Genomic DNA, 25,625 nt, shown 5'->3' with positions numbered 1-25,625 from the left:
CAGGATGTAACTCAGGATCAGTACAGGATAAGTAATGTCATGTATGTACACAGTGACTGCACCAGCAGCAGAATAGTGAGTGCAGCACTGGGGTATAATACAGGATGTAACTCAGGATCAGTACAGGATAAGTAATGTCATGTATGTACAGTGACTGCACCAGCAGCAGAATAGTGAGTGCTGCTCTGTAGTATAATACAGGATGTAACTCAGGATCAGTACAGGATAAGTAATGTCATGTATGTACACAGTGACTGCACCAGCAGCAGAATAGTGAGTGCAGCTCTGGGGTATAATACAGGATGTAACTCGGGATCAGTACAGGATAAGTAATGTCATGTATGTACACAGTGACTGCACCAGCAGCAGAATAGTGAGTGCAGCTATGGAGTATAATACAGGATGTAACTCAGGATCAGTACAGGATAAGTAATGTCATGTATGTACACAGTGACTGCACCAGCAGCAGAATAGTGAGTGCAGCTCTGCAGTATAATACAGGATGTAACTCAGGATCAGTACAGGATAAGTAATGTCATGTATGTACACAGTGACTGCACCAGCAGCAGAATAGTGAGTGCAGCTCTGGGGTATAATACAGGATGTAACTCGGGATCAGTACAGGATAAGTAATGTCATGTATGTACACAGTGACTGCACCAGCAGCAGAATAGTGAGTGCAGCTATGGAGTATAATACAGGATGTAACTCAGGATCAGTACAGGATAAGTAATGTCATGTATGTACACAGTGACTGCACCAGCAGCAGAATAGTGAGTGCAGCTCTGCAGTATAATACAGGATGTAACTCAGGATCAGTACAGGATAAGTAATGTCATGTATGTACACAGTGACTGCACCAGCAGCAGAATAGTGAGTGCAGCTCTGGGGTATAATACAGGATGTTACGGACATTCTCCCATGTCAGAATTTTGACAAGTGAATCTTTTGTTAAAAACAAAAAAAATCCCTAAAATACAGAGACGTCTTGTAAAAAGTTCCCCAAAAAGATAAGTCTCCTACTGACAGGAGAAGTCAATATACAGGACACCGGGCCCTGGAGACAAGGAGGGACCCATGATGTTAGGGGCCTCAGCTCTCAGGTACAGACCTGCTTACAGCCCCATCACCTATCAGCCAATCAGAGAGCAGCCCATAAACTACATCATTACCTACCAGACAATCCGATGTCATTTTGCTGACATGTCAGAGCTGTTGTGATTGGCTGGGAGCAGATTTTGTAGACAGTGAGCTGCTCTGCAATTAGAGGATAGCCGATGTCATGTACAAGATGATTGGGTGACAGCTGATGATGAGATGTTCTGTGATTGGCTGGAAGTAGTTTGTCAGCTGCTTTGCCGTTGAATGGTAGGATGCGATGTAGTTAAGAAGCTCTTCTGTGATTGGGTGATAGCGGATGTAGAATTTGAGCTGCTGTATGATTGGCTGGTATCTGACGATGAACAATCAGAGCTTCTCCCAGATTGGTTGGTAGCTGATGATGCAGACTGTGTATGTCCGAGCTTCTGGTTCAAATTTACATCATCAGCACCAGCCAATCGTAAAGCAGCTGAGAATTTACATAATCAGAGAGCAATCCAGATATTACACCATTGTCTGGTCATTAAGAGGTCATACGTTACATCATAATCTGAGAGCCAATCACAGAACAGCTCAGGCATGACATCATCATGTGTCAGCCAATCACAGATCAGCTCTTGTATTACATCATCCATTACCAGTCAATCCCTATACCGCTTCATTAACCTTTTACCAATCCAAGAGCGGCTCTGATCTGACATGAGCCAGCAGCCAATCCTAGAGCAGCCAATCCTGTTATACTGTTTTGATTGGCTGTCTAGGGTGACAATGTCTTTGTGTAACCAATAAGAAAGCCCACAGACTAACGGGGGGCAATAGGATAGCAGTGTGGCCCCTCCTAGGTATTACGTGGCAGGTGAATGGGCACAACATAACCAGCGACTGAGGCTCCCAGAAATATCTCCACTTACCAGGAAATTACAGGTAGAGCGAGGTCAGTACACATCCTGGAAAATATCTACTCAGGAGGCTTATCACAGCTGAGGGTTTGTTACAGCTACAGGCAATCGCTCCTGAGCAACAGAAATCCCTCTCTGGTTCCGATAGTTCTACTGTATCAGCGCAGAAACAATGTATCACTCTGGACTGGAGGAGGACGGTGCACAAGTAACAAAACTGCAGCTGTGAGCAGAGTTACGTCTGATGATGTTCTGGATATGAAATAGCGGAGCCGATCTGGACAGAACAGCAGATGTTCGGACCCTACATGTGGATAGTGTGATGGTACGTCTGCCGTCAGGTGTAGGATCCCAAGAGCTCCAAGGAATTTCACCTGCGCCCATGGGCACCGAGTCCTGGAGCAAAACTGGAGCAAACACTCTAATAAATATGGGCCAAAGTCTATTAGAAAGTTGGATCAGAACTTGGATCAGACTGTAAGCTCTGCGGTGCAATACATGGAGCGTACACCTACAGCGTGCAGGTGTATAGGAGTCTATAGGGACAGTGGACGAGCCATACATTACAATAGGCCTCAGGTATGTCCGCCCCCAGGAGCGCTGCTCCGCAGGTAATGACTATGTGATACAAGACATCACTGCAAGAGACCGAAATATCCCCGACCTGCTGCCTGCCCCCAGCAGGAGAGCTGAGAACCATATACGAGGCGCGACGCTTAACCCCTCACACTCCTGACAAGTATACATTATAGCATCTTCAACAAAGCGGATCCAGTTTCATAACAACAAGGCAGCAATTTTCCGGAAATTCCAATTCCATGATCAACTTTTCACATCTGAGGGTTTGCTACATATACAGCTGAGCCAACGGTGCCCCATAGCCCTGCAGGGTGCTTCCATGTGCCCCCACGTCCAACTTACATACAAAGTAACGTACACCACTCCACGACCATCATCACCCGGAGGCAGGAGGGCGCCCATGGAGCCGACCCTCACATATGGCTTCCTTGTAGGATCAAACAGAAGGAAACCAACTGCTTGACCCCTTTAAGGAAAGGATGTCACGTGTGACCCCAAGATGGGGGTCAAGAGCAGCCTCTGGGGCCCTGTGACAGTTTGACATTCCTTCTCTACCAGCTACAGACTGATACATTGTAACAAACCACCAGCGAGACAATACATTTCACCCTTTACAATCGAGGGTTGATTATAGTGTTACAAAGCCTCAGCTGAGGGAAGTATCATATCTGTAGATGACGGCGACCCTATAGGATGTAAGCAAGAAGGTTTCCATTCAGAGACAGCAAGCGGAGATATTACAAATGCTAAAAAAGTAAAACATATCAGAAAAATCGCAGTCTTGAGCATTAGAGAATTTGCTGAAGTGTCAGTGTGCATGGTATGGGGGGGACCTGAAGCCAAGAAGCCACAGGAGGGTTGGATTTGTCCCAGAAGTGGGGAGGGTCATAGGTCACTGTAACCAGGTGGTATAGCAGAGCTGACAGCTGACATACACAGCCCAGCTACCCCGATGACCTCAGCTCTGCTGCCTACAGGAAGCAACAGTGACCCTATTATCCCGTCACCTATAGCGAGGTCCTGCACATTCAGCACAAATCCTCCTGCAGCTCACAGCTGGGGCGTTACAGTGTGACAGCTGCTACACAGCAACTACAAGAGCATTCTAGACTGTTACAGTGTATCAGATCATAAAGGACCACTCGTAGGACACCCCCCCCCCCCCCCACTAGGACAATCAACCATCACATGTCATGTATAGGGGCAGCTGGAGACATACATTCCTATGGTCTGCAGATACTATGTATCCAAGGCAGGTGAAGAAGGGATGGGGCATTTCAACATCCATCTGCCCAATCCCTCTTTCCATGGACGTCTGTCATTGCGGGATACAGGCATGACTCCCCATCTACATTAGATCGCCAGCAGTATGTCCCAGGGTTATAATCCCGCCATGAGAAACCCAAATCAATCAGTAGCCAATCAAAAAGGGGAGGAAAGTATCAGCATCCGATGCAGCAATCACCATGTAGGGACCATAGGGACCATCCGGGCAGGTAACAGAGAAACAGACACCAAGACTACATGAGAAGAGGGGATCAGTCTGCAGTTCTGTTACAATGTATCCAGTAATGGGTCACATGGGCCATTGGTTCTCATTGAGGAGACGGAGCAGTGCACCATGGGAAAAGATGCAAATGAGTTGATAGCATCTCTACCTGATGCAGGCAGCAGGAAATCAGAGATCTGTACATTGCGGGTTACAGTATAACGCAAGACGCCGCAGGGAAGCGCACGGCTATAGGATGACGCCGCAAACATCTGCAGGCCTAGGGTGTAATGCTCTGCGGTGCAGGCTGTTACAGTGTGTGATGTGTGGAGGCTGCAGTAATCCCTCCGTATACAGTCCGCAGGGAGATTATAGCCGCTATGTATATTTATAGGATAGATGAGGAAACGAGAAGATTGTACTAAAACCTTATACAATATATCAACATGGAGACTGCAGGACACAGCAGCGACCTACCCCCGGGACAGGAGCACCTACCTGCCCTGAGGAGTCTGCAGCAAGCAGGGAGCTCAGAGCGTTACACTGTATCATCAGAAAGCGACGCAGGGAGCCGAAATGTATCACTGCAGCCGTCATCAATACACCTGGGGACAGTATGTACCACATGGAAGCTATAGCCCCTGCATATATAGTCCAGAGGGTTCACAAACATCATATAAAGAGGATATAAACCAATTATATAAGTGCAGGTCACATATAGAAAGTAGACCCCCTGTATCTGCAGGTTACATATAGTGAATATGTATATACAGTGTGCAGGTCACCTATAGAGGATATACCCCCTGTATATACAGTGTGCAGGTCACCTATAGAGGATATACCCCCTGTATATACAGTGTGCAGGTCACCTATAGAGGATATACCCCCTGTATATACAGTGTGCAGGTCACCTATAGAGGATATACCCCCTGTATATACAGTGTGCAGGTCACCTATAGAGGATATACCCCCTGTATATACAGTGTGCAGGTCACCTATAGAGGATATACCCCCTGTATATACAGTGTGCAGGTCACCTATAGAGGATATACCCCCTGTATATACAGTGTGCAGGTCACCTATAGAGGATATACCCCCTGTATATACAGTGTGCAGGTCACCTATAGAGGATATACCCCCTGTATATACAGTGTGCAGGTCACCTATAGAGGATATACCCCCTGTATATACAGTGTGCAGGTCACCTATAGAGGATATACCCCCTGTATATACAGTGTGCAGGTCACCTATAGAGGATATACCCCCTGTATATACAGTGTGCAGGTCACCTATAGAGGATATACCCCCTGTATATACAGTGTGCAGGTCACCTATAGAGGATATACCCCCTGTATATACAGTGTGCAGGTCACCTATAGAGGATATACCCCCTGTATATACAGTGTGCAGGTCACATATAGAGGATATACCCCCTGTATATACAGTGTGCAGGTCACATATAGAGGATATACCCCCTGTATATAGTGTGCAGGTCACATAGAGGATATACCCCTTGTATATACAGTGTGCAGGTCACATATAGAGGATATACCCCCTGTATATAGATGGTGCAGGTCACATAGAGAGGATACACCCCTGTATATACAGCGTGCATGTCACCTATAGAGGATATACCCCCTGTATATACAGCGTGCAGGTCACATATAGAGGATATACCCCCTGTATATACAGTGTGCAGGTCACATATAGTGGATATACCTCCTGTATATACAGTGTGCAGGTCACATATAGAGGATATACCTCCTGTATATACAGTGCGCAGGTCACATATAGAGGATATACCCCCTGTATATACAGTGTGCAGGTCACATATAGAGGATATACCCCCTGTGTATACAGTGTGCAGGTCACATATAGAGGATATACCCCCTGTGTATACAGTGCGCAGGTCACATATAGAGGATATACCCCCTGTGTATACAGTGCGCAGGTCACATATAGAGGATATACCCCCTGTGTATACAGTGTGCAGGTCACATATAGAGGATATACCCCTGTATATACAGTGTGCAGGTCACATATAGAGGATATACCCCCTGTATATACAGTGTGCAGGTCACATAGAGAGGATATACCTCCTGTATATACAGTGTGCAGGTCACCTATAGAGGATATACCCCCCTGTATATACAGTGTGCAGGTCACATATAGAGGATATACCCCCTGTATATACAGTGTGCAGATCACATAGAGAGGATATACCCCCCTGTATATACAGTGTGCAGATCACATAGAGAGGATATACCCCCCTGTATATACAGTGTGCAGGTCACATATAGAGGATATACCCCCTGTATATACAGTGTGCAGGTCAGCTATAGAGGATATGCCTCCTGTATATACAGTGTGCAGGTCACATAGAGAGGATATACCTCCTGTATATACAGTGTGCAGGTCACATATAGAGGATATACCCCCTGTATATACCGTGTGCAGGTCACATATAGAGGATATACCCCCTGTATATACAGTGTGCAGGTCACATATAGAGGATATACCCCCTGTATATACAGTGTGCAGGTCACATATAGAGGATATACCCCCTGTATATACAGTGTGCAGGTCACATATAGAGGATATACCCCCTGTATATACAGTGTGCAGGTCACATATAGAGGATATACCCCCTGTATATACAGTGTGCAGGTCACATATAGAGGATATACCCCCTGTATATACAGTGTGCAGGTCACATATAGAGGATATACCCCCCCTGTATATACAGTGTGCAGGTCACATATAGAGGATATACCCCCCCTGTATATACAGTGTGCAGGTCACATATAGAGGATATACCCCCTGTATATACAGTGTGCAGGTCACATATAGAGGATATACCCCCTGTATATACAGTGTGCAGGTCACATATAGAGGATATACCCCCTGTATATACCGTGTGCAGGTCACATATAGAGGATATACCCCCTGTATATACCGTGTGCAGGTCACATATAGAGGATATACCCCCTGTATATACAGTGTGCAGGTCACATATAGAGGATATACCCCCTGTATATACAGTGTGCAGGTCACATATAGAGGATATACCCCCTGTATATACAGTGTGCAGGTCACATATAGAGGATATACCCCCTGTATATACAGTGTGCAGGTCACATATAGAGGATATACCTCCTGTATATACAGTGTGCAGGTCACATATAGAGGATATACCCCCCCTGTATATACAGTGTGCAGGTCACATATAGAGGATATACCCCCCTGTATATACAGTGTGCAGGTCAGCTATAGAGGATATGCCTCCTGTATATACAGTGTGCAGGTCACATATAGAGGATATACCCCCTGTATATACAGTGTGCAGGTCACATATAGAGGATATACCCCCTGTATATACAGTGTGCAGGTCACATATAGAGGATATACCCCCTGTATATACAGTGTGCAGGTCACATATAGTGGATATACCTCCTGTATATACAGTGTGCAGGTCACATATAGAGGATATACCCCCTGTATATAGATGGTGCAGGTCACATATAGAGGATATACCCCCTGTATATACAGTGTGCAGGTCACATATAGAGGATATACCCCCTGTATATACAGTGTGCAGGTCGCATATAGAGGATATACCCCCTGTATATACAGTGTGCAGGTCACATATAGAGGATATACCCCCTGTATATAGATGGTGCAGGTCTCCATCATTCAGATTGTGACAGAACATCAGCTGTTGTAGTCTCAGCCTCATGTAACTGCTGTAATGTGTAAAGTTTGTACTGTCACCAGCTGCAGGGGTCGTTACAGTGTGTCAGGAGGTGATGCTCACACAATGGCTGGTGCAGGGGGAGGTCCCCAGCCCCCTATTGCCCCCCTCCCCCTCCTCCTCACCTTTCTCGGGGGGGGCTGCATGGTGCCTGAGGAGGGCCGAGAAGCCACCATCAATCCCGGGGGTGCAGGTGTGCGGCCTCCTCCAGCGACACAGCCACACAGCTGGGAGCTCGGTCCTTTGTGTCAGGAGGAGCAGAGAGAGCGCAGGAGTCCGGGGGGCGCCATGAAGGGCCGCAGACTGGAGACTGAGGAGGAGGAGAGGCCGAGAATGGGGGAGGGGGCGCCCGGCGGGTGATAGGAGCCAACACAGGACGAGGGAGGAGACGGGGAGGAGACTGAGCGCGGCGCCGCCTGCCGGGGGCTCACCGGTACTACACCTGAGAATATCTGTACATACACCGCCACCTGCCGGGGGCTCACCGGTACTACACCTGAGTATAAGTGTACGTACACCGCCACCTGCCGGGGGCTCACCGGTACTACACCTGAGTATAAGTGTACGTACACCGCCACCTGCCGGGGGCTCACCGGTACTACACCTGAGAATATCTGTACATACACCGCCACCTGCCGGGGGCTCACCGGTACTACACCTGAGTATAAGTGTACGTACACCACCACCTGCCGGGGGCTCACCGGTACTGCACCAGAGTATATGTGTACATACACAGCCAACTGCAGGACACTGACAGGTACTGCAGCAGAGTATATGTATACGTACACCGCCACCTGATGGACAGTGACAGGTACTGCAGCAGAGTATAAGTGTACGTACACCGCCACCTGCCGGGGGCTCACCGATACTGCTTAGGAGTATAAGTGTACGTACACAGCCACCTGCTGGACACTGACCTGTAGTGCACCAGAGTATATGTGTACATACACCGCCACCTGCTGGACACTGACCTGTACTGCACCAGAGTATATGTGTACATACACCGCCACCTGCTGGACAATGACCAGTACTGCACAGGAGTATAAGTGTACATACACCGCCACCTGCTGGACACTGACCTGTACTGCACCAGAGTATAAGTATACATACACCGCCACCTGCAGGACACTGACCTGTACTGCACCAGAGTATATGTGTACATGCACCGCCACCTGCTGGACACTGACCTGTACTGCACCGGAGTATATGTATACATGCACCGCCACCTGCTGGACACTGACCAGTACTACACCAGAGTATATGTGTACATACACCGCCACCTGCTGGACACTGACCTGTACTGCACCGGAGTATATGTATACATGCACCGCCACCTGCTGGACACTGACCAGTACTACACCAGAGTATATGTGTACATACAACGCCACCTGCTGGACACTGACCTGTACTGCACCAGAGTATAAGTGTACATAAACCGCCACCTGCTGGACACTGACCTGTACTGCACCAGAGTATAAGTGTACATACACCGCCACCTGCTGGACACTGACCTGTACTGCACCAGAGTATATGTGTACCTACACCGCCACCTGCTGGACACTGACCTGTACTGCACCGGAGTATATGTATACATGCACCGCCACCTGCTGGACACTGACCAGTACTACACCAGAGTATATGTGTACATACACCGCCACCTGCTGGACACTGACCAGTACTACACCAGAGTATATGTGTACATACACCGCCACCTGCTGGACACTGACCTGTACTGCACCAGAGTATATGTGTACATACACTGCCACCTGCTGGACACTGACCTGTACTGCACCAGAGTATATGTGTACATACACCGCCACCTGCTGGACACTGACCTGTACTGCACCAGAGTATATGTGTACATACACTGCCACCTGCTGGACACTGACCTGTGCTGCACCAGAGTATATGTGTACATACACCGCCACCTGCCGGACACTGACCTGTGCTGCACCAGAGTATATGTGTACATACACTGCCACCTGCAGGACACTGACCTGTACTGCACCAGAGTATATGTGTACATACACCGCCACCTGCTGGCCACTGACCTGTACTGTACCAGAGTATATGTGTACATACACCGCCACCTGCTGGACACTGACCTGTACTGTACCAGAGTATATGTGTACATACACCGCCACCTGCTGGCCACTGACCTGTACTGTACCAGAGTATATGTGTACATACACCGCCACCTGCTGGTCACTGACCAGTACTGCACCGGAGTATAAATGTACATACACCGCCACCTGCTGGACACTGACCTGTACTGCACCAGAGTATATGTGTACATACACCGCCACCTGCAGGACACTGACCTGTACTGCACCGGAGTATATGTATACATACACCACCACCTGCTGGACATTGACCTGTACTGCACCAGAGTATATGTGTACATACACCGCCACCTGCCGGACACTGACCTGTACTGCACCAGAGTATATGTATACATACACCGCCACCTGCTGGACATTGACCTGTACTGCACCAGAGTATATGTGTACATACACCGCCACCTGCAGGACACTGACCTGTACTGCACCGGAGTATATGTATACATACACCGCCACCTGCTGGACACTGACCTGTACTGTACCAGAGTATATGTGTACATACACCGCCACCTGCTGGACACTGACCTGTACTGCACCAGAGTATATGTGTACATACACCGCCACCTGCCGGACACTGACCTGTGCTGCACCAGAGTATATGTATACATGCACCGCCACCTGCAGGACACTGACCAGTACTGCACCAGAGTATATGTGTACATACACCGCCACCTGCTGGACACTGACCTGTACTACACCAGAGTATATGTATACATACACCGCCACCTGCAGGACACTGACCAGTACTGCACCAGAGTATATGTATACATACACCGCCACCTGCTGGACACTGACCTGTACTGCACCGGAGTATATGTGTACATACAACGCCACCTGCTGGACACTGACCAGTACTACACCAGAGTATATGTGTACAAACACCGCCACCTGCTGGACACTGACCTGTACTGCACCGGAGTATATGTGTACATACACCGCCACCTGCTGGACACTGACCTGTACTGCACCGGAGTATATGTGTACATACACCGCCACCTGCAGGACACTGACCTGTACTGCACCAGAGTATAAGTGTACATACACCGCCACCTGCTGGACACTGAGCAGTACTACACCAGAGTATAAGTCTACATACACCGCCACCTGCTGGACACTGACCTATACTGCACCGGAGTATATGTATACATGCACCGCCACCTGCAGGACACTGACCTGTACTGCACCGGAGTATATGTATACATGCACCGCCACCTGCTGGACACTGACCAGTACTACACCAGAGTATATGTGTACATACACCGCCACCTGCTGGACACTGACCTGTACTGCACCGGAGTATATGTATACATGCACCGCCACCTGCTGGACACTGACCAGTACTACACCAGAGTATATGTGTACATACAACGCCACCTGCTGGACACTGACCTGTACTGCACCAGAGTATAAGTGTACATAAACCGCCACCTGCTGGACACTGACCTGTACTGCACCAGAGTATAAGTGTACATACACCGCCACCTGCTGGACACTGACCTGTACTGCACCAGAGTATATGTATACATACACCGCCACCTGCTGGACACTGACCTGTACTGCACCAGAGTATATGTGTACCTACACCGCCACCTGCTGGACACTGACCTGTACTGCACCGGAGTATATGTATACATGCACCGCCACCTGCTGGACACTGACCAGTACTACACCAGAGTATATGTGTACATACACCGCCACCTGCTGGACACTGACCAGTACTACACCAGAGTATATGTGTACATACACCGCCACCTGCTGGACACTGACCTGTACTGCACCAGAGTATATGTGTACATACACTGCCACCTGCTGGACACTGACCTGTACTGCACCAGAGTATATGTGTACATACACCGCCACCTGCTGGACACTGACCTGTACTGCACCAGAGTATATGTGTACATACACTGCCACCTGCTGGACACTGACCTGTGCTGCACCAGAGTATATGTGTACATACACCGCCACCTGCCGGACACTGACCTGTGCTGCACCAGAGTATATGTATACATACACCACCACCTGCTGGACATTGACCTGTACTGCACCAGAGTATATGTGTACATACACCGCCACCTGCCGGACACTGACCTGTACTGCACCAGAGTATATGTATACATACACCGCCACCTGCTGGACATTGACCTGTACTGCACCAGAGTATATGTATACATACACCGCCACCTGCTGGACACTGACCTGTACTGTACCAGAGTATATGTGTACATACACCGCCACCTGCTGGACACTGACCTGTACTGTACCAGAGTATATGTGTACATACACCTCCACCTGCTGGACACTGACCTGTACTGTACCAGAGTATATGTGTACATACACCGCCACCTGCTGGACACTGACCTGTACTGCACCAGAGTATATGTGTACATACACCGCCACCTGCAGGACACTGACCTGTACTGCACCGGAGTATATGTGTACATACACCGCCACCTGCTGGACACTGACCTGTACTGCACCGGAGTATATGTATACATACACCGCCACCTGCTGGACACTGACCTGTACTGCACCAGAGTATATGTGTACATACACCGCCACCTGCTGGACACTGACCTGTACTGCACCAGAGTATATGTGTACATACACCGCCACCTGCTGGACACTGACCTGTACTGCACCAGAGTATATGTGTACATACACCGCCACCTGCCGGACACTGACCTGTGCTGCACCAGAGTATATGTATACATGCACCGCCACCTGCAGGACACTGACCAGTACTGCAGCAGAGTATATGTGTACATACACCGCCACCTGCTGGACACTGACCTGTACTGCACCAGAGTATATGTGTACATACACCACCACCTGCTGGACACTGACCTGTACTGCACCAGAGTATATGTGTACATACACCGCCACCTGCTGGACACTGACCTGTACTACACCAGAGTATATGTATACATACACCGCCACCTGCAGGACACTGACCAGTACTGCACCAGAGTATATGTATACATACACCGCCACCTGCTGGACACTGACCTGTACTGCACCGGAGTATATGTGTACATACAACGCCACCTGCTGGACACTGACCAGTACTACACCAGAGTATATGTGTACAAACACCGCCACCTGCTGGACACTGACCTGTACTGCACCGGAGTATATGTGTACATACACCGCCACCTGCAGGACACTGACCTGTACTGCACCAGAGTATAAGTGTACATACACCGCCACCTGCTGGACACTGACCTGTACTGCACCAGAGTATATGTATACATACACCGCCACCTGCTGGACACTGACCTGTACTGCACCAGAGTATAAGTGTACATACACCGCCACCTGCTGGACACTGACCTGTACTGCACCGGAGTATGTGTACGTACAGCGCCATCTGCTGGACACTGACCTGTACTGCACCAGAGTATATGTGTACACACACCGCCACCTGCTGGACATTGACCTGTACTGCACCGGAGTATATGTATACATGCACCGCCACCTGCTGGACACTGACCTGTACTGCACCGGAGTATATGTGTACATACACCGCCACCTGCTGGACACTGACCTGTACTGCACCGGAGTATATGTGTACATACACCGCCACCTGCTGGACACTGACCGGTACTGCACCAGAGTATATGTATACATGCACCGCCACCTGCTGGACACTGACCTGTACTGCACCGGAGTATATGTATACATGCACCGCCACCTGCTGGACACTGACCAGTACTACACAAGAGTATATGTGTACATACACCGCCACCTGCTGGACACTGACCTGTACTGCAACACTGACCTGTACTGCACCGGAGTATAAGTGTACATACACCGCCACCTGCTGGACACTGACCTGTACTGCACCAGAGTATAAGTGTACATACACCGCCACCTGCTGGACACTGACCTGTACTGCACCAGAGTATATGTATACATGCACCGCCACCTGCTGGACACTGACCTGTACTGCACCAGAGTATATGTGTACATACACCGCCACCTGCCGGACACTGACCTGTACTGCACCAGAGTATATGTGTACATACACCGCCACCTGCTGGACACTGACCTGTACTGCACTAGAGTATATGTGTACATACACCACCACCTTCTGGACACTGACCTGTACTGCACCGGAGTATATGTATACATACACCGCCACCTGCTGGACACTGACCTGTACTGCACCAGAGTATATGTGTACATACACCGCCACCTGCCGGACACTGACCTGTGCTGCACCAGAGTATATGTATACATACACCTCCACCTGCTGGACACTGACCTGTACTACACCAGAGTATATGTATACATGCACCGCCACCTGCAGGACACTGACCAGTACTGCACCAGAGTATATGTGTACATACACCGCCACCTGCTGGACACTGACCTGTACTGCACCGGAGTATATGTATACATACACCGCCACCTGCAGGACACTGACCTGTACTGCACCGGAGTATATGTGTACATATACCGCCACCTGCTGGACACTGACCAGTACTACACCAGAGTATATGTGTACAAACACCGCCACCTGCTGGACACTGACCTGTACTGCACCGGAGTATATGTGTACATACACCGCCACCTGCTGGACACTGACCTGTACTGCACCAGAGTATATGTGTACATACACCGCCACCTGCTGGACACTGACCTGTACTGCACCGGAGTATATGTGTACATACACCGCCACCTGCAGGACACTGACCTGTACTGCACCAGAGTATATGTGTACACACACCGCCACCTGCTGGACACTGACCTGTACTGCACCAGAGTATATGTGTACATACACCGCCACCTGCTGGACACTGACCTGTACTGCACCGGAGTATATGTGTACATACACCGCCACCTGCTGGACACTGACCTGTACTACACCAGAGTATATGTATACATGCACCGCCACCTGCAGGACACTGACCTGTACTGCACTGGAGTATATTTATACATACACCGCCACCTGCTGGACACTGACTTGTACTGCACCAGAGTATATGTGTACATACACCGCCACCTGCTGGACACTGACCTGTACTGCACCGGAGTATATGTATACATACACCGCCACCTGCTGGACACTGACCTCTCCTGCACCGGAGTATATGTATACATACGCCGCCACCTGCTGGACACTGACCTGTACTGCACCGGAGTATATGTATACATACACCGCCACCTACTGGACACTGACCTGTACTGCACCGGAGTATATGTGTACATACACCGCCACCTGCTGGACACTGACCTGTACTGCACCGGAGTATATGTGTACATACACCGCCACTTGCTGGACACTGACCTGTACTGCACTGGAGTATATGTATACATACACCGCCACCTGCTGGACACTGACCAGTACTGCACCAGAGTATATGTGTACATACACCAACACCTGCTGGACACTGACCTGTACTGCACCAGAGTATATGTGTACATACACCACCACCTGCTGGCCATTGACCTGTACTGCACCAGAGTATATGTATACATGCACCGCCACCTGCTGGACACTGACCTGTACTGCACCAGAATATATGTATACATACACCGCCACCTGCTGGACACTGACCAGTACTGCACCAGAGTATAAGTGTACATACACCGCCACCTGCTGGACACTGACCTGTACTGCACCAGAGTATAAGTGTACATACACCGCCACCTGTTGGACACTGACCTGTACTGCACCAGAATATATGTGTACATACACCGCCACCTGCTGGACACTGACCTGTACTGCACCAGAGTATATGTGTACATACACCGCCACCTGCTGGACACTGACCAGTACTGCACCAGAGTATATGTGTACATACACCGCCACCTGCCGGACACTGACCTGTACTGCACCGGAGTATATGTGTACATACACCGCCACCTGCTGGACACTGACTAGTACTGCACCAGAGTATATGTGTACATACACCGCCACCTGCTGGACACTGACCTGTACTGTACCAGAGTATATGTGTACATACACCGCCACCTGCTGGACACTGACCTGTACTGCACCGGAGTATATGTATACATACACCGCCACCTGCTGGACACTGACCTGTACTACACCAGAGTATATGTGTACATACACCGCCACCTGCTGGACACTGACCAGTACTACACAAGAGTATATGTGTACAAACACCGCCACCTGCTGGACACTGACCTGTACTGCACGGGAGTATATGTATACATACACCGCCACCTGCTGGACACTGACCTGTACTGCACCAGAGTATATGTGTACATACACCTCCACCTGCTGGACACTGACCTGTACTGTACCAGAGTATATGTGTACATACACCGCCACCTGCTGGACACTGACCTGTACTGCACCAGAGTATATGTGTACATACACCGCCACCTGCTGGACACTGACCAGTACTGCACCAGAGTATATGTGTACATACACCGCCACCTGCCGGACACTGACCTGTACTGCACCGGAGTATATGTGTACATACACCGCCACCTGCTGGACACTGACCAGTACTGCACCAGAGTATATGTGTACATACACCGCCACCTGCTGGACACTGACCTGTACTGTACCAGAGTATATGTGTACATACACCGCCACCTGCTGGACACTGACCTGTACTGCACCGGAGTATATGTATACATACACCGCCACCTGCTGGACACTGACCTGTACTACACCAGAGTATATGTGTACATACACCGCCACCTGCTGGACACTGACCAGTACTACACCAGAGTATATGTGTACAAACACCGCCACCTGCTGGACACTGACCTGTACTGCACGGGAGTATATGTATACATACACCGCCACCTGCTGGACACTGACCTGTACTGCACCAGAGTATATGTGTACATACACCTCCACCTGCTGGACACTGACCTGTACTGTACCAGAGTATATGTGTACATACACCGCCACCTGCTGGACACTGACCTGTACTGCACCAGAGTATATGTGTACATACACCACCACCTGCTGGACACTGACCTGTACTGCACCGGAGTATATGTGTACATACACCGCCACCTGCCGGACACTGACCAGTACTACACCAGAGTATATGTGTACATACACCGCCACCTGCTGGACAATGACCTGTACTGCACCAGAGTATATGTGTACATACACCGCCACCTGCTGGACACTGACCTGTACTGCACCAGAGTATATGTGTACATACACCACCACCTGCTGGACACTGACCTGTACTGCACCGGAGTATATGTATACATGCACCGCCACCTGCAGGACACTGACCAGTACTGCACCAGAGTATATGTATACATACACTGCCACCTGCAGGACACTGACCTGTACTGCACCGGAGTATATGTGTACATACACCGCCACCTGCTGGACACTGACCTGTACGGCACCGGAGTATATGTATACATACACCGCCACCTGCTGGACACTGACCTGTACTGCACCGGAGTATATGTGTACATGCACCGCCACCTGCTGGACACTGACCTGTACTGCACCATAATATATGTATACATACACCGCCACCTGCTGGACACTGACCTGTACTGCACCAGAGTATAAGTGTACATACACCGCCACCTGCTGGACACTGACCTGTACTGCACCAGAGTATAAGTGTACATACACCGCCACCTGCTGGACACTGACCTGTACTGCACCACAGTATATGTGTACATACACCGCCACCTGCTGGACACTGACCTGTACTGCACCAGAGTATATATGTACATACACCGCCACCTGCTGGACACTGACCTGTACTGCAGCAGAGTATATGTGTACATACACCTCCACCTGCTGGACACTGACCTGTACTAAACCAGAGTATAAGTGTACATACACCGCCACCTGCTGGACACTGACCTGTACTAAACCAGAGTATAAGTGTACATACACCGCCACCTGCTGGACACTGACCTGTACTGCACCGGAGTATATGTATACATACACCGCCACCTGCTGGACGCTGACCTGTACTGCACCAGAGTATATGTGTACATACACCGCCACCTGCTGGACACTGACCTGTACTGCACCAGAGTATATGTGTACATACACCGCCACCTGCTGGACACTGACCAGTACTGCACCAAAGTATATGTGTACATACACCGCCACCTGCTGGACACTGACCTGTACTGCACCAGAGTATATGTGTACATACACCGCCACCTGCTGGACACTGACCTGTACTGCACCGGAGTATATGTGTACATACACCGCCACCTGCAGGACACTGACCTGTACTGCACCGGAGTATATGTGTACATACACCGCCACCTGCTGGACACTGACCTGTACTACACCAGAGTATATGTGTACATACACCGCCACCTGCTGGACACTGAACGGTACTGCACCGGAGTATATGTGTACATACACCGCCACCTGCAGGACACTGACCTGTACTGCACCGGAGTATATGTGTACATACACCGCCACCTGCTGGACACTGAGCAGTACTACACCAGAGTATAAGTGTACATACACCGCCACCTGCTGGACACTGACCGGTACTGCATCGGAGTATATGTGTACATACACCGCCACCTGCTGGACACTGACCTGTACTGCACCAGAGTATATGTGTACATACACCGCCACCTGCTGGACACTGACCTGTACTGCACCGGAGTATATGTGTACATACACCGCCACCTGCTGGACACTGACCTGTACTGCACCGGAGTATATGTGTACATACACCGCCACCTGCAGGACACTGAGCAGTACTACACCAGAGTATAAGTGTACATACACCGCCACCTGCTGGACACTGACCGGTACTGCATCGGAGTATATGTGTACATACACCGCCACCTGCTGGACACTGACCTGTACTGCACCAGAGTATATGTGTACATACACCGCCATCTGCAGGACACTGACCTGTACTGCACCGGAGTATATGTGTACATACACCGCCACCTGCTGGACACTGACCAGTACTGCACCAGAGTATATGTATATATACACCGCCACCTGCTGGACACTGACCTGTACTGCACCGTAGTATATGTATATATACATCACCACCTGCCGGACACTGACCTGTACTGCACCGGAGTATATGTGTACATACACCGCCACCTGCCGGACACTGACCTGTACTGCACCAGAGTATATGTATACATGCACCGCCACCTGCTGGATACTGACCAGTACTGCACCAGAGTATATGTGTATGTACACCGCCACCTGCTGGACACTGACCTGTACTGCACCGGAGTATATGTATACATACACTACCAACTGCAGGATACTGACAGGTACTGCAGCAGAGCATAAGTGTACATACACCGCCACCTGCCGGACACTGACCTATACTGCACCGGAGTATATGTATACATGCACCGCCACCTGCAGGACACTGACCTCTACTGCACCAGAGTATATGTGTACGTACACCGCCACCTGCTGGACACGGACCTGTACTGCACCGGAGTATATGTGTACATACACCGCCACCTGCAGGACACTAACCTGTACTGCACCAGAGTATATGTGTACATATACCGCCACCTGCTGGACACTGACCTGTACTGCACCAGAGTATATGTGTACATACACTGCCACCTGATGGACACTGACCTGTACTGCACCAGAGTATATGTGTACATACACCGCCACCTGCTGGACACTGACCTGTACTGCACCGGAGTATGTATACGTACAGCGCCATCTGTTGAACACTGACCTGTACTGCAGCAGAGTATATGTATACATACACCACCACCTGCTGGTCACTGACCGGTACTGCACCAGACTATATGTGTACATACACTGCCACCTGCTGGTCACTGACCGGTACTGCACCGGAGTATAAATGTACATACACCGCCACCTGCTGGACACTGACCTATACTGCACTAGAGTATATGTATACATGCACCGCCACCTGCTGGACATTGACCTGTACTGCACCAGAGTATATGTGTACATACACCGCCACCTGCTGGACACTGACCTGTACTGCACCGGAGTATATGTGTACATACACCGCCACCTGCAGGACACTGACCTGTACTGCACCGGAGTATATGTATACATACACCGCCACCTGCTGGACACTGACCTGTACTGCACCAGAGTATATGTGTACATACACTGCCACCTGCAGGACACTGACCAGTACTGCACCAGAGTATATGTGTACATACACCTCCACCTGCTGGACACTGACCTGTACTGCACCGGAGTATTTGTATACATACACCGCCACCTGCTGGACACTGACCTGTACTGCACCAGAGTATATGTGTACATACACTGCCACCTGCAGGACACTGACCAGTACTGCACCAGAGTATATGTGTACATACACCTCCACCTGCTGGACACTGACCTGTACTGCACCAGAGTATATGTGTACATACACCGCCACCTGATGGACACTGACCTGTACTGCACCAGAGTATATGTGTACATACACCGCCACCTGCAGGACACTGACCTGTACTGCACCAGAGTATATGTGTACATATACCGCCACCTGCTGGACACTGACCTGTACTGCACCAGAGTATATGTGTACATACACTGCCACCTGATGGACACTGACCTGTACTGCACCAGAGTATATGTGTACATACACCGCCACCTGCAGGACACTGACCTGTACTGCACCAGAGTATATGTGTACATACACCGCCACCTGCTGTACACTGACCTGTACTGCACCAGAGTATATGTGTACATACACTGCCACCTGATGGACACTGACCTGTACTGCACCAGAGTATATGTGTACATACACCGCCACCTGCTGGACACTGACCTGTACTGTACCGGAGTATGTATACGTACAGCGCCATCTGTTGAACACTGACCTGTACTGCAGCAGATTATATGTGTACATACACCGCCACCTGCTGGTCACTGACCAGTACTGCACCGGAGTATAAATGTACATACACCGCCACCTGCTGGACACTGACCTGTACTGCACCAGAGTATATGTGTACATACACCGCAACCTGCAGGACACTGACCTGTACTGCACCGGAGTATATGTATACATACACCGCCACCTGCTGGACACTGACCTGTACTGCACCAGAGTATATGTGTACCTACACCACCACCTGCTGGACACTGACCTGTACTGCACCAGAGTATATGTGTACATACACCTCCACCTGCTGGACACTGACCTGTACTGCACCAGAGTATATGTGTACCTACACCACCACCTGATGGACACTGACCTGTACTGCACGGGAGTATATGTGTACATACACCGCCACCTGCTGGACACTGACCAGTACTGCACCAGAGTATATGTGTACATACACCTCCACCTGCTGGACACTGACCAGTACTGCACCAGAGTATATGTGTACATACACCGCCACCTGCAGGACACTGACCTGTACTGCACCAGAGTATATGTGTACATACACTGCCACCTGATGGACACTGACCTGTACTGCACCAGAGTATATGTGTACCTACACCACCACCTGATGGACACTGACCTGTACTGCACGGGAGTATATGTGTACATACACCGCCACCTGCTGGACACTGACCTGTACTGCACGGGAGTATATGTGTACATACACCGCCACCTGCTGGACACTGACCTGTACTGCACCAGAGTATATGTGTACATACACCGCCACCTGCTGGACACTGACCAGTACTGCACCAGAGTATATGTGTACATACACTGCCACCTGCAGGACACTGACCAGTACTGCACCAGAGTATATGTGTACATACACTGCCACCTGCAGGACACTGACCAGTACTGCACCAGAGTATATGTGTACATACACCGCCACCTGCAGGACACTGACCTGTACTGCACCAGAGTATAAGTGTACATACACCACCACCTGCTGGACACTGACCTGTACTGCACCAGAGTATATGTGTACATAGAACGCCACCTGCTGGACACTGACCTGTTCTGGCAACATGCACATCCTGTATTATACCCCAGAGCTGCACTCACTATTCTGCTGCTGGTGCAGTCACTGTGTACATACATGACATGACTTATCCTGTACTGACCCTGAGTTACATCCTGTATTATACTCCAGAGCTGCACTCACTATTCTGCTGCTGGTGCAGTCACTGTGTACATACATGACATTACTTATCCTGTACTGATCCTGAGTTACATCCTGTATTATACCCCAGAGCTGCACTCACTATTCTGCTGGTGCAATCACTGTGTACATACATGACATTACTTATCCTGTACTGATCCTGAGTTACATCCTGTAAATCTTTTATTTTATATAAAAGTGAAAAACATAACAATAATAAACATAAATGAAGCCATAACTTCTGGCAAAAAAATTACAAAAGAACAAATATAAACGAAAATAAACTTACAAAACCTCCTGGCCCAGCCACACACACACCACACACTCAGCATAAGAACAAACAAAACCTTCACCCATTCCCACCACCTAATTTTTTTTTTTTTTTTTTGAAATACACAGCAAAATACACATAAACGAACAAGAAATAAACACAGAAATAACATTAAATAACAATAAATATAACTAACTAAATTCCATGGAAGCAGCGCCAAGTCAAGTCCCAAAACTTCAAGGGGATCCTGATAGAATTCAAAAGACCTAAACCCACCCCCAGATCCCGACTTGGGCAATCCCTGAGGGCCAGAGGCTTCTGGAAACGGGCAAACAGAACCCTTTTGTCAAGGAGTTTCCTCGACATGGTCCTGATCTCCCACATTCCCAGACCCCACCGGCGAATCACCTTCAGAACCGGGGTAGCGTAAGCCGGAAGATGCCCATGCGGTGTGCGGAGATCCTTCACTTGCCCTCCTGTCTCCCATTCCTGGAAGAAAGGCCTAAACCATCCCCTGCAGGAGTATACCCACGGAGGAGCCCTCTCTTTCCAGAGGTTTGCTACATTGATCTTAAGAAAGGTATTCACTAGGAACACCACAGGGTTGACCATACACAACCCTCCTTGTCTCCTCGTGCGGTAAGTAACCTCCCTCTTGATTAGGTTCAGCCTATTCCCCCATAACAGCTGGAAGAACAGACTGTACACCCGAGTCCAGAGGGGTTCTGGCAACATGCACATCCTGTATTATACCCCAGAGCTGCACTCACTATTCTGCTGCTGGTACAGTCACTGTGTACATACATGACATTACTTATCCTGTACTGATCCTGAGTTACATCCTGTATTATACCCCAGAGCTGCACTCACTATTCTGCTGCTGGTGCAGTCACTGTGTACATACATGACATTACTTATCCTGTACTGACCCTGAGTTACATCCTGTATTATACTCCAGAGCTGCACTCACTATTCTGCTGCTGGTGCAGTCACTGTGTACATACATGACATTACTTATCCTGTACTGATCCTGAGTTACATCCTGTATTATACCCCAGAGCTGCACTCACTATTCTGCTGGTGCAATCACTGTGTACATACATGACATTACTTATCCTGTACTGATCCTGAGTTACATCATGTATCATACCCCAGAGCTGCACTCACTATTCTGCTGCTGGTGCAGTCACTGTGTACATACATGACATTACTTATCCTGTACTGATCCTGAGTTACATCCTGTATTATACTCCAGAGCTGCACTCACTATTCTGTTGCTGGTGCAGTCACTGTGTACATACATGACATTACTTATCCTGTACTGATCCCTGAGTTACATCCTGTATTATACCCCAGAGCTGCACTCACTATTCTGCTGCTGGTGCAGTCACTGTGTACATACATGACATTACTTATCCTGTACTGATCCTGAGTTACATCCTGTATTATATTCCAGAGCTGCACTCACTATTCTGCTGCTGGTGCAGTCACTGTGTACATACATGACATTACTTATCCTGTACTGATCCTGAGTTACATCCTGTATTATACCCCAGAGCTGCACTCACTATTCTGCTGCTGGTGCAGTCACTGTGTACATACATGACATTACTTATCCTGTACTGACCCTGAGTTACATCCTGTATTATACTCCAGAGCAGCACTCACTATTCTGCTGCTGGTGCAGTCACTGTGTACATACATGACATTACTTATCCTGTACTGATCCTGAGTTACATCCTGTATTATACTCCAGAGCTGCACTCACTATTCTGCTGCTGGTGCAATCACTGTGTACATACATGACATTACTTATCCTGTACTGATCCTGAGTTACATCATGTATCATACACCAGAGCTGCACTCACTATTCTGCTGCTGGTGCAGTCACTGTGTACATACATGACATTACTTATCCTGTACTGATCCTGAGTTACATCCTGTAGATCTTTTATTTTATATAAAAGTAAAAAAAAACATAACAATACAAACCAAACATAATATACAATATATACAATCTTACCTGCTGGTCCAGCCACATTCACTCCTAGCAAAACAATAACTTACAATACACCGAAATGAATAACACCAAATACTACAACCCCCACCCAACCGATTATCCCATCCTCAACCAAACCAATAAACAATAAGACAAGCCACACCCACAAATACACATAAATGACTATAAATATACATAAACCCACCCCCACACCCTCTAATAACAAACCACCCCACACAGATCACACCCCACACCCGTTTTTTTTTTTTTTTTTTTTTTTTTTTAAATATATAATACATAATACACATAACACTACACTAAACTAAATCCCTCGCCCGCACCCTCCCCTTCCCCCCAGACACTGGTCTAACGTCCAAAGTTTGCGTTAAGTAGTCCAGACCAGTGCCCAGGGTCGTTCATAAGTCCCACCACCATCACCCCCCTCCCAACCTAACACTATGTCCCAAACCCCACTATATACAATATATACAATATATATACAGTAATTACAACATAACATAAAGAAAACAGAATACAAATAAAACCTGAACAACATAAATACAAACCACATAAAGCCCAGGTTCGGTGCCTGCAAGCCGCTACATCACTATATGTTCAGATACAAAACAAAAATCTACTGTGCAGCTTCAGCCCAACACCAGGAGCGGAGATGACAGACTAAGGGACACTAAAGGAGAACCCCCTCCAAAGGAGAGAGGCCCTCCCCGTGCCCAGCCTCTCATACTCCAGAGAGCGCACCCTCACCAGGTCACCCAGAATGTTTCTAACCACCTCATCCAGCGGGAGGATTTTACGCTGCGTCGATACTAAACACCGTGCGTTCCACGTGTGGTACCTGACCACTAGACTGACTAGGAATAACGTGCAGCGGTCCCGGCCACCCAGGCCTCTGAATGCTCCATAGGCCCACTCCGCATAGGAGAGACCGGCCAACCCGGGCCAATGGATGGAAGCGCCCACCCGGTTGTACACCTCTGTGTTAAAGGGGCACTGAAGCAGGAAGTGGTCCATGCTCTCCAGCCGGCCACCGCACTCCTCCCGGGGACAACCCCTTTCCTCAGAGCTCCTACACTTCAGATTGTCCCTCACACACAGCTTTCCATGGAAGCAGCGCCAAGTCACGTCCCAAAACTTCAAGGGGATCCGGATAGAATTCAATAAACTCAAACCCACCCCCAGATCCCGACTTGGGCAATCCCTGAGGGCCAGAGGCTTCTGGAAATGGGTCAACAGAACCCTCTTGTCAAGGACTTTCCTCGACATGGTCCTGATCTCCCACATTCCCAGACCCCATCGGCGAATCACCTTCAGAACCGGGGTAGCGTAAGCCGGAAGATGCCCATGTGGTGTACGGAGATCCTTCACTCGCCC

At 49.1% G+C, this 25,625-nt stretch overlaps 1 protein-coding gene across 6 annotated transcripts in view; it reads right to left on the bottom strand.

Annotated features, from left to right (window-relative positions):
* Nucleotides 1-25,625, bottom strand: part of FCHSD2 (FCH and double SH3 domains 2) — a 144,472-nt gene that overhangs the window by 79,125 nt on the left and 39,722 nt on the right. For 2 of the 6 annotated variants that reach the window (XM_072133878.1, XM_072133881.1), the window contains exon 1: nt 7,945-8,206. The exons of 2 other annotated variants lie outside the window; for them this stretch is intronic. In XM_072133878.1, coding sequence (XP_071989979.1) covers nt 7,945-7,995 — 51 coding nt within the window. In that variant the 5' untranslated portion in view covers nt 7,996-8,206. Of the gene's footprint in view, nt 1-7,944; nt 8,209-25,625 lie in introns of those variants that run through there. 2 more of the 6 variants (XM_072133875.1, XM_072133877.1) reach the window with 2 other exon arrangements.

Source organism: Engystomops pustulosus, chromosome 2 (genome assembly GCF_040894005.1).
Source record: "Engystomops pustulosus chromosome 2, aEngPut4.maternal, whole genome shotgun sequence".
Classification (NCBI taxonomy): Eukaryota; Metazoa; Chordata; class Amphibia; order Anura; family Leptodactylidae; genus Engystomops; species Engystomops pustulosus.
Note: the sequence above shows the minus strand (reverse complement) of the source record. Positions and strands in the feature narration are given on the sequence as shown.